The 10,971-nt window shown below is 51.9% G+C and overlaps 1 protein-coding gene across 5 annotated transcripts in view; it reads right to left on the bottom strand.

The window, feature by feature from the left end:
* The window catches only part of SH3GLB2 (SH3 domain containing GRB2 like, endophilin B2), an 18,440-nt gene extending 7,475 nt beyond the window's left edge, over positions 1-10,965 (bottom strand). For 4 of the 5 annotated variants that reach the window (XM_011364144.2, XM_023532984.1, XM_011364145.2 and 1 more), the window contains exons 1-5: positions 10,844-10,965; positions 6,386-6,587; positions 5,451-5,579; positions 863-996; positions 514-606 (exon numbers count right to left, since the gene is read on the bottom strand). In XM_011364144.2, the coding sequence (XP_011362446.1) occupies positions 514-606; positions 863-996; positions 5,451-5,579; positions 6,386-6,587; positions 10,844-10,906 (621 nt within the window). In that variant the 5' untranslated portion in view covers positions 10,907-10,965. The remainder of the gene's footprint in view (positions 1-513; positions 607-862; positions 997-5,450; positions 5,580-6,385; positions 6,588-10,843) is intronic. The other variant, XM_011364146.2, reaches the window with a different exon arrangement.
* Positions 10,966-10,971: the final 6 nt, after the last annotated feature.

Below are 10,971 nucleotides of genomic sequence, written 5' to 3'. Positions count from 1 at the left end.
GCCCCGGCCTGACCTAGTCTCATGGGGCCACCTGGAAGGGCCCCACAGACATGCTCCAGAGCAAGCATGCGGTCCTGCTCTCGGGTTGTCCACACTGTCACAGGGGGACCTGAGCAAGAGTGCCCTGGGACCAGCGCTGGAGCAGCGGCTGTGGCAGTTAGTAAGGGCGAGCCATGCCCAGGCAGAGCATTGGGGGGCAGGGGGTGGCGGGAGCATGCGAGACTCTAACTGCGTCCGTCTGGGGAGGCTGCAGGGTGCCCTGAGCCCAGGTTGGGGCACTGCTGGTCAGCCCACCCCGTAAGTGCCCCGGGACCCAGAGCTCTGGGTGGCCAGGGTCCCTTGGGGGTGATGGCAAAGAGGTGTGACCTGAAGTGGCCAGCTTGGACCAGTGCCCCCGGCCAGGCCTCTCCAGGCAGGGAAAGAGGAGAGCAGTCATGCCAAACACCAGGTCCTTTCACCGCCACCCCTGACTCTAACCAGAGCCGGTGGTGGGAGGTCAGCGGGGACACCTACCGTGGCTTTGGCTTCCGCGGCCTTGGCCTTCTTCAGCCGGGCTTTGCAGGCATCCAGGTCTAGACGCCGGTTTTGGAGGAGCCGCCTCTCCTTCTGCAGGTGGGGAAGAGGGAATAGTGAGACCCTGGGCCGTGGCAGGACTGGCCTATGGGGCCATCTGGTCAAGACAGGGGAAACTGAGGCCCAGACCAGGAAGGTTATCCACTCCAGGTCGCTCAGTCCACAAGAGCCACGTCTGGGGAAGCCCCAGGTGTGCTCGGTGCCCAGCGTGGGAGGAGAGCTTTGCTCGCGGCGCCGAGGAGAGGGCTGCCCTGGTCACGGGGAAGCAGAGTGGTCTCAGGTCCCTCACCGAGATGGTCTTCCAGTCCCCTTCCAGGAAGTTGCGCAGGGGCGTGAGGAAGTTGATGGAGGCCGTGTGGATGAAATCCCGCTCTGCGGCTCCCAGGCGCTTCTCAGCCTCTGCCACTTTGATCAGGGTCTTCCCTGAGAAAACAGAATTGGAGGTGAGGAGGGTCAGGCTGAGGCCACTCAGAGCCCAGGAATGAGCGAGTGCTGAAGAAGCAGGAGCAAGGATGCTGAGGGCAGCACGGCCGGCCTGGGAAACATGGACGCAATCTACGTACCCATCGGCTGGGGGCTGACAAATAAATAGTGGGCCATTCAAAACATGGAACGTTGCACTGCCATTAAAAAGACTGGGAGGGAGTGGGAGTTTGGAATGATAGAGAAAGGAACACAACTGATCCTCGCCCGAAGAGCATTAATAAAACTAAACAGTTGTCGAAAACAACTCTTTCTGGACTCTGGAAAAGGATGAAAGGCAAGCAAGTGATTGAGAAGCATTTATTCTAGAACTACCAGACTCTGGGAAGGACAATGGGAGCCTATGGCTTTTTGGCTCCCACCTCCTCCAGCTCTGTGATGCTACAGCTCTACCAGGCAGGGGCGAGCCCTGAGGCTGGTAATCCTGCTGCTGGAGGGGGCTCACTTGATTTGGGCTGGAGCGCCATTGAAAAACACACAGATGCTACCGAAAACAACAGTGATCTCAATGGCAAATAATCAGGAAAGGCCAACACCACAGCTAACTTGAAGCTGGAATGCTGGTTGGAACAGGCAACAGACCTGGCAGAAATTTCACAGGAGATCTGGGAAACGAGATAGTCATAGTGGGCCTTGATAAATTTCTAGATACCTCTCCAGTGGACTGGAAGGCTATGCGTGCGTGTAGCACGCTCAGGAGAGACTGGAGAACCACAGCTGTCTACTCATCCTAGGCTGAGCAGGACACTTTGCACACTCTCAAAGTGAATGCTGGGCAGACTTGTAGACTGCTTTGCACGTGTTCCCCAGCCAGCTCACGATTGCATCAGTAAACCCTTAATGGTGCAATATTAAGCACGACCTCTGACCAGTCGCTGGCTGACTACTAACACATGCTGCCCGAGGAGCAACCCCTATGAAGCTAGGCTTAAAAATAAAAAGAATGATTTAAAAAAAAAACAAAGGCACAGGAATCAGTAGCTGCACAGTGCAGGGGACACAGACTAAACAATGAGCTAAAGCAAGTCTGTAAACAAACAGCAACAGCAACCCACAGGAGGATCTAAATTCAGAGCTGCTACTTTATATAAAATGTCCGGATTCAACAAAATATTATGAAACACGCAAAGAAGTAGCTAAGTATGGTCAATACACAGGGAAAAAAGTAATCAGTAGAAACTGCCTCAAAGGAGGCCTAGATGTTAGGCTTAACAAAGACTTCTGAGCAGCTACTACAAATACGTTACTAAAAAAACTAACAGAATTGAAACTAATTTAAATAAATAAATTAAAATTTTTTTAAAAAGCTAACAGAAATCACATTTAACGAATTACAGGCAAATACGTCAAATGACTCATCAAATAAAGAATATCAATAAAGAGATAAAAAATTATAAAAGAAATGGAATTCTGGAGTTGAAAAGCACAATGACTGATATGGCAAATGCGGGGGAGGGCTCCACAGGCTGAGCTGGCAGAAGAAAAAAATCAGCAACTTTGAAGAAAGATCAATAGAGATGATGTCATCTGAAGAACAGGAAGAAAAATGACAGCCTCGGAGACCTAGGAGAACACCATCAAGCAAACCGACACATGAGTGAGTAACATGAGTCCCTGGAGGAGAGGAAGGGACAGAAAAAAATATTTGAAGAAATGATAGCCAAAAATGCGCTGAATGTGATGAAAAACATGAGTCTCCATATCTAAGAAATTCAACAAACCAAAAATAGGATAAACAGAGAGATCCACCGCTAAGACATCTTAGCCAAACCGTTGAAAGACTGAGACAAAAAGTCTCAAAAGCAGCAAGGGGAAAGTGACCCATCACATACAAGGACCAGATTAACCAAAGACTTCTCATTAGAAACAGTGAGGTCAGACGGCAGTGAGATGATACAGTCCAAGTGACGAAAGGAAAAAATCCTCACCCAAGAATTCTACATACGGCAAAACCGTCCTCCTAAAAGTGAACACTATTAAAATAAAGACAACTCCCAGATAAACAAAGACGGGAAGAATTCATGGCCAGAAGACTTGCCATGAAAGAAACACTTCAGGTTCAAAGGAAATGACACCAGATGGTAACTTGAATCCACATAAATAAACGGCACCAGTAAAGGTGATTATAAAGGCGATCATGAAAGGCAATATAATTTTTTTCACTTTTCTTAACTGACTTAAAAGACAACTGCATAAAACAATCATTATAAAATTGTATTTTGGGGCTTACAAGACCTAAAGGTGTAATACGCTTGACGACGAGATGGGACAGGGAATGCAGCAAAGTTTCCATATTTTACTCGAGCTACGTCAGTATTACTCTGAAGTAGACTGGGGTAAGTCAAAATGCATATTGTAATTCATGTTGTAAAACCACTAATAAATTTTTTTTAAGTAAAAAAAGCAACAAAAATTAAAATGTTTCATTAGAAAACATCTATTTAACACAGAAGAAGGCAGTAAAGGAGGAACAGATGAACACAAAGGACTTGAGACGTAGAGAAAAACGGTAACAAAATGGTATATGTAAATCCGACCACGCCAGCACTTACATCGAAGGTAAAAGGATTAAACAGGCCAATCGGAAGGCGAAGACTGTCAAACTGGGTATTTTCTTAAAAATCCAAATAGAGGCTGTCTATGAGAGACACGCTTTGGACTTAAAGACATAAATAGTCCAAAAGTAGGAGGACGGCAAAAGGTATACCGTGCAAATAGCAACCATAAGAGAACAGGAGTGGCTGTACTACTATCAGATAAAACAGACTTTAGACAAAAATAAAGTTACTAGAGACAAATAGCAGTGCCTTACAATAAGAGTCAATTCGGCAGAAAGATATACAATTATACACATACAGGCCTAACAACACAGCTCCAAGATACATGAAGCAAACACTGACAGACTGAAGACGGAAGGAGACAGACAGCTCAACAGAAATAGACTTCGGTATTCTCGACGACAGGTAGGACAAGACAAAATCAGCAAGGAGACAGAAGATCTGAACACTATTGACCAATGTGGCTCAGCTGACATCTCTACAACACTCTACCCGAAACATAATATATAACCTTCTCAAGCGAGCGTGGAACATTCTCCAGGAGAGACCGTATACTAGGCCATCAACAAGTTTTAATAAATGTAAAAGGACTAAAATCATGCAAAGTGTGTTCTCTGATCTAAGTGAAATTAATTTAGAAATCGACGACAGGAGGAAACTTGAAAAATCTACAAATATCTAGAAATCAAACACCATCCCGTTGGTGGGAATATAAAACCACGCAGGCACTTCCTTTGGAAGAGTTTGGTAATTTCTTAAAAAGTTCAACGTAAATTTACCACATGACACAGCAATTCCACTTTCTAGGTGTATACCCAGGAGAGGCGAAAAAAATACGTATTCACAAAGGTCCCTGTGCAAATGTTTACAGAAAAACCCAAAATGTCAAATGGTGTCAAATGGCGAGCAGATCAAATCCATACGATAATATACTATTCAGCAATAAAAAAGAAATCCTAAAACACGCTACCATAGGGACGAACCTCAAAGACATGACGTGAGTAGAGAGAAGCCAAATGCAAAATAACCATATACTCTATGATTCCATTTCTATGAACTATTCAGACCAGGGAGGCCGGTAGCGCCACAAAGCAGGTCAGTGGTTGGCTGGGGTGGCAGTGGAGACCAACCGTAAGTAAACACAAGGGATTTTTTTGCAGGTAATGGGATGTTCTTTAAATTGGATTGAGGGGGTGTGTGCACAACTCTAAACGTACCGAAAATCATTGCATTACACAATTAAAACAGGCGCATTTTTATGGTATGTAAACTATACCTCGATAAAACTTTATAAAACTGAAGATTAAAAAAATAAAATTAAATAAAAATAAAGACTGAACAAAGTAGTCACAGGGATAATAAGTGCAGCTTAGGGAACATAGTCAATAATATTGTAATAACTATGTATAGTGCCGGGTCGGGGGATCGCTTTGTAAATTCTATAAATGTCTAACCACTAGGATATACACCTGAAACTAATACAAAATAATATTGAATGTCTACTCTAATTGAAACATAAAGATTATAAAAATAAATCAAGACTGAGGTGGCTCTATAAAGTGCTACTGTGAAGACATCTATAATGCGACGCCGAGGTTAAAAATCAAGTTTCAGAACGCACACGACGATCCCATTACACAAGGCACACAAACCAAAACTGGTTAAGAGACCTCCATTTTTTACTCTATTTTCCTTGCTACTGTTTGAGATTTTTACAATTAGCATGAATTCAGGTATTCTATGGGTAATGACAAAGACAAAGTAAGGAAGGAGCTGGCAGGGAGGACAATGAGGGCCGGAGACCACGAGCCCCGCGGGCTGCAGGGCCTGGCTCACCGTAGGGAGTGGTGGGCCCCAGCTCGCCGGCCGCCTCTGTCATATACTGTGCCAGCAGCTCCCCATTGGTGACCCGAGAGGGCACCTTCCTGTCCAGCTTCTCGTACAGGAACTCCTCCACTCGGGCACCTGTGGGTGACAGAAACCAAGTTATAGGGCTCTTCCGTCCAACCCAACGATGAAAGCCATAGTGACAGAAACAGACCCAAAAGACATAGCGACAGATACATAGAAACGAATGATAATGACAGCGCAACACACCAGGACACATTGTATCAAAGTTATCAGAAATCAACGACAAAGAAACAGACCCAGACCAGAGCCTGCCCAGCCTCGTGACTTCCAGAGTGTTCTCTTGCTGATGCCCACTTCAGTCCTATGAGACTGGCCCTCGACCCTGTGGCACCCCTCACTCTAGAGGGGAGGTGGCCATGGCTCAGAGACATGAAAGGCCTGCCCCAGGCCCCTCACCTGGGGGTGACGGGCCCAAGGTCAAGGCCCCCCTCGCTTCTCCCACATTACAGTATAGATTTATGGAACAAAACACACATATGAACTGTGCCCTAACCCTGCGCACAGCCAACTTACAGCAGAGCAGCATCTCTACCCCGAGGCCCCCTCTGACCCTCTGTGCCCACGGGCTCTCCTGCGGTTTGCTCCTGCTTGCTCCGTGCTCTGGGGTGACTCTGGACAAGCCCCTCCCCCATCTCTGGGCCTCGCGTTCCAAGGCCCCAGCTGGTGTTTCTCCTGCCTCTTCTCCCAAGTGTGTTCCCCTTTCCAGGCACTTCCTCCACTCCTCCGTGCCAAGCTTAGCGTTTCTGTCGCTCCACAGAGCCCACCTGGCACCGAGTCCGCTGTTTTCTTTGACTGGGACCCCCCGCAGCAGCCTCGGCCCCCAAAGTCTAACCGGCATCTCAGCCAACACCCAGTCCCACCTGCTAGCCTCCGCCACCAGCTTCCTGCCCTCGCCCCAGGACCAGTACCAGTCCACTCACTGGGGTTGGGCTGCAGAAGCACCTCCGTCTGCCTCAGGATTTTCTCCGTCCAGTTCTTGGTGCTGTCCGCCCGGGCCAGAAGGTTCTCAAAGTGGGCATCAAGCTCGGTCTTCTCGGCCTGGCCAAATTTCTCCTCTGTGAACTGTGTGGGCAGGGCTCAGAAGGAGGAAGGGAGGACTGCCCCTGCCCCCGTCCCCTCCCCTCTAGCCGGAACCCAGGTCCCAAGCTCAGGAAACTTCCTCCGTCCGCCTCTGCTTTGCAACCTTGATCAAGTTATGACCCCATCCTGGGCCTCGGCTTGCCCCGCTGTGAAATGAGGTGGTCAGACCAGAGTTTGGGGGTCATGGCTTCTTTTGGAAATCCAATGAAAGCTACAGATCTCTTCCCCCCGAAAAAAGCTCATTTGTACAAAACCTGGCCTACTACTACTTAGAGGGGTAAGGGACCCTTGGGAACCCATTGCAAAGGGTCCTCCAAGCCTGACTCTGTAGGAAAGAATTTGGCAGTAAGCGCTTGCGGAACAAACAGGGCACAAAGCAGGTTTTGGGGTTACCAAGAGGCTTAGTGGAGGGCTGGGAGCCCCTGGGGAGGGGGCCAGGGGGGAGAATGGTTCTAGAATCGGAAGGACCTGATTTAAGTCTCAATTCTGCTATTGATGAGCTGTGTGACCTTAGGAAGTGGTTTTGCCTCTCCAAGCACCAGTTTCTTGAGCTGAAAAACGAGGATGGGTCACACAGCACGCCTTTCATAGGTTGTGAGGACGAAATGAGAAGACCTGAGGCCGGGGTCTGGCAGGCAGTTGGCTGGTGCTCGACGGTGCTACTTGTTAAGAGCTGATGGGCGGAGACAGCTGGGAAGGAAAGACTGTGTGGGACGAAGACTGCACGGCCTCCCACCGCCTGGTGTGATGGATGGGGAACAGTGCCAGCCTATCAGAGCCAACTCCAAGCACATCCAAGGCCCAGAAAGCTCAGCAGCCCCACCCCAAGGCCAAGCAGGGACCAGAATGTCACAAAGGTCCCCCATTAGAGCTGGCAGAAGCCACATGGGCCACCTATGAACAATCGGAAACCAGCCCAAGTCCTGGCCCCTCTGATCTAGAAGGGCCCTTGAATGAATGTCCCCATAGGGCCACCAAGGCCTTCTCCAGCCAGAGGAAAGAGTCTGCTCAAGGTCACAGCCAAACAGCAGAAGGGGAAACACTGCAGGAAGATCGGTAATAACAACAGATATTGTTGACAGTCTTGGTGGCCCGACTCTACGCCAAGAGCTTTACTAATGACCCCTCTGTAACTTCGACAGCCCTCCGAGGCCAGTCAGGTCAAGTTTCCCATTTCACAGACGATGCCACTGAGGCTGAGAAAGGGCAGACTGTGCTGGAGTCGGGGTCATCGCGGGCTAGGGGTCTGGAGGCCCTTCCCAGACTATGTGGCAGTGACGAATTATCCAGAGACCAAGGCCGACCCCAGCAGCAGAGAGCGGGAGGCAGCCACCGATAGTCCTGCATCTCGTCAGGCTGCTTGGCAGCCATCAATTATGCAACAGGGCTTGGGTTTCTCTCTGCAGGGCTGGGCGGCCGGGGCTATAGCCTGCGGCTCTCCACCTGGGACCAGCTGCTCAGGCCTCCCCGCCTCTCCCCATTCCTCATCTCCCCCACCTTCCCCAAACCGAGGCCTCCCAGAGCCAGGCCCCAACCAGGACTCACCTCACCCAGCCCTCTGAGCCGGTGGCCTCGGCCCCATTTTCCAGATGAGGAAACCAAGGTGCAGGGAGGCAGCCACCTCTCTGGTCCTCAGTTTCCCACCTGGAGAATGGGGATAGCAGAATCTATCTGATGGGATATTTGGAAGGTGCTTGGCATACAGTATGGGTCTGATGAATGTTAGCTGGTGTTATCATCATCATCTCAGTAACAGGCTTCCCTCAGGACCCTCCTTGGCTCTCAGGAGCTACCTAGAGACTTCCTTACCACAATGGTACCAGTAACCCCGGTTTAGGTGACATGTACCTCAGCATCTCCCTGCCTTATCAGGGTTAAGGGTGGCCCTCTGTCACTCACGCTCCATGTCCACCCATGTCCAAAGTCCTACCAGGTTTTCTCAGCCTCTTGGGCATCCATCCCATGTCCACTGTTGTCTGCCTGGCTCGGATGATGACGATGCCACCGCCTCCCTGGATTTTATTGTTATTACTTCTATCGCTCCTCGTACTGTTACTGCAATTCCTACTGATAGTATTAGTACTATCGCTTCTACTGCCCACCCCCACCCCCACTGGCATGGTACCCAGAAACGCCTGTTTTCCTGCCTCAGTGCCCTTAGCTGAGCTGTTCCCACCACCTGGACCAACTTCACAAACCCCCCTGACTTTCAAGGCACAGTTCAGGGACTAGGAAGCCATCTCAGCATCGCCCATGCGAAAGGGGTCCAGAGTCCAGATTCTTCCCCCAGTCCCCGGGTCTGGTTCTCTACCAGATGGGAGTGGGGCGAGGCTCTGAAAGGTGCCCCTGGTACACGGGAGGGGCTGAGCGCTTACCCAGCATGCCCCGGGTCCTACACAGAGGAGCTGCCCACACACTGATACTACAACACCCCCTCCTATCCCTCCTGGCTGACTCCTATCCCAGGGCAGACTGGCCTGGGTGGGTCCCCTGAGTGTCCTGTCCTGCTCAGTTCACATTTCAGGCCCCTCTCTCCTCTGGCCTGCCACCCTGCCCCATCCCTGCCAAGGGGAAGGGCCCGGAGCTTCAGAGGCTGATGCCTGCAGTCCGAGGCTGCTCCCTGCAAGATGGCAGCAGCAGGGGGTGGGCGTGCAGAGCCAGAGAAAGCCTCTATTTATAAAGCTCCCAGCTCCCTCCTCCACCCTGGAGGCTGGGGCCTGGGTGCTGGCTCCCACTCCAGTATGACTGACCAGTGGGCTTGGCCCCACCAGGCGAAGCGAGACCATAGGGCTCAAGTCTCTCCACACCGGGGCCCTGCAAGCCCTGGCCAGGTCAGGTGCCAGGGCCCCACAGTCGCAGAAAACCAGATCAGGTTCTTCCCAGATGTTCCAGATAACACGGCAGCCATATCAACACTGGAAGGAGTTCCCACCTACCAGACGGACTGGGGCTGTCTGTCCCAGGGGCTCTGGGGCCTGGCATCCCCATGGGGCTTGGAACGAACACCAAGCAGCAAATCCTCAACGAGACATTGGGCTTTCTAGTAAACACAGCCACACAGGCTTCCAAGAGAAGGGCTGGGGCCGGGCTTCTCCAGAGATCCAACAGCAGGGCAAGGACAAACACAGAAGCCAGATGCCCTGGGTCTGTAAGACACCCTGAAGGACAGACGGGTGTTACACCTGATTGACAGAAGGGGACATGGAGGCTCCCAGAGAAGTGACTTGCCCAAGGTCACATGCTGCACGAGCGCAGTACCAACCATGTTAACACCAATAGTGAGCTTGCCTTAGTGAGCACACACAAGCAGAGCCTCGCAGCCATCCTGGGAGGGAGGGAATTGCTAAGCCCATTTTCCAGACTGAGAAACTGAGGCCCAGAGAGGCTGAAGCCCCTTTCCCAGGGTCACAAGAGGGAGCATCCACATCCATAGCTGACTCTAGGTGTTCACCTTTACAATCAGCTGCCTAGGTTTCTCTCTCCGCCCCCAAGTGGATAGGACTTGTTCCAATCCCCGCATCACTGGCCTGGGCAACTTCCCAAGGAGGGCACCCAGCCAGACCCCAGCCTTCTCCCCATCCCCCAGGCCTGGGGAAATATGAGGAAACAGGCCTCCCAGGGAGCAGAAAGGAAATAACCCCAGCCCTCCTGGCGTCCGGACTGACTATCCAAGCGTGTAAAAGGGACCTGTGGGAATCATGCTGATGCAATGGGCATCAGCCCATTGCACAGGTGCAGTGACTGAGGCTCAGAGAAGGGGTCGTGGCGCATGAATGAGTCCTTGGGCCGGGACTCAGGCCTGCAAGGGCCTGCCGGGAGCCAGAGTCACTGCTGGGCAAGGGCAGGGAGGCCGGCACCGCTTGGCGCCCTCTCCCCTCCTCAGCAGAGTCCCTATCGGGGCCCTGGGCGGTTGCCAGAGCAGCGGGGTAACCCTGCCGGTCGAAATGCTGGGCACTGATACTTCCGTAGGCAGCAGGGCCGAGGCCCGGCTCAGTCCCCATCCCCCGGCCACACTGAGGGTGCGGCCAGTGGCCCGCCGCCAGGGGCCTTTCTCTCTCCTGGGCAGCGCAGAAGTCGGGGATGTGCGAGGCTAAGGTGTCCGCGAAGCGGGGAAAGGGGCGGCAGCCTGGAGGGGCTTCTCCTGCGCTCCCTAGACTCTGCTGCAGGGGTGCTGCTGGCCCACCCCACATCCGGGCCCCGGGAACCCGCCGCGCCGGGCCCAGGGCGCACGGCCTCACCTGCACCGCCCGGGTAAAGAAGATGCCCGCGTCCGACGCCAGCTTTTTCATGTTGAAGTCCATGGCGCGCCGCAAGGCCGGCCGCGAGCAGCTCCAGCGTAACCCGGCGCCTCCCGCTCGTCGCCGCC

This window comes from Pteropus vampyrus, unplaced genomic scaffold, assembly GCF_000151845.1.
Source record: "Pteropus vampyrus isolate Shadow unplaced genomic scaffold, Pvam_2.0 Scaffold95, whole genome shotgun sequence".
Taxonomy (NCBI): domain Eukaryota; kingdom Metazoa; phylum Chordata; class Mammalia; order Chiroptera; family Pteropodidae; genus Pteropus; species Pteropus vampyrus.
The sequence above is the reverse complement of the archived record's forward strand: the minus strand, read 5'-3'. Positions and strand labels throughout refer to the sequence as shown.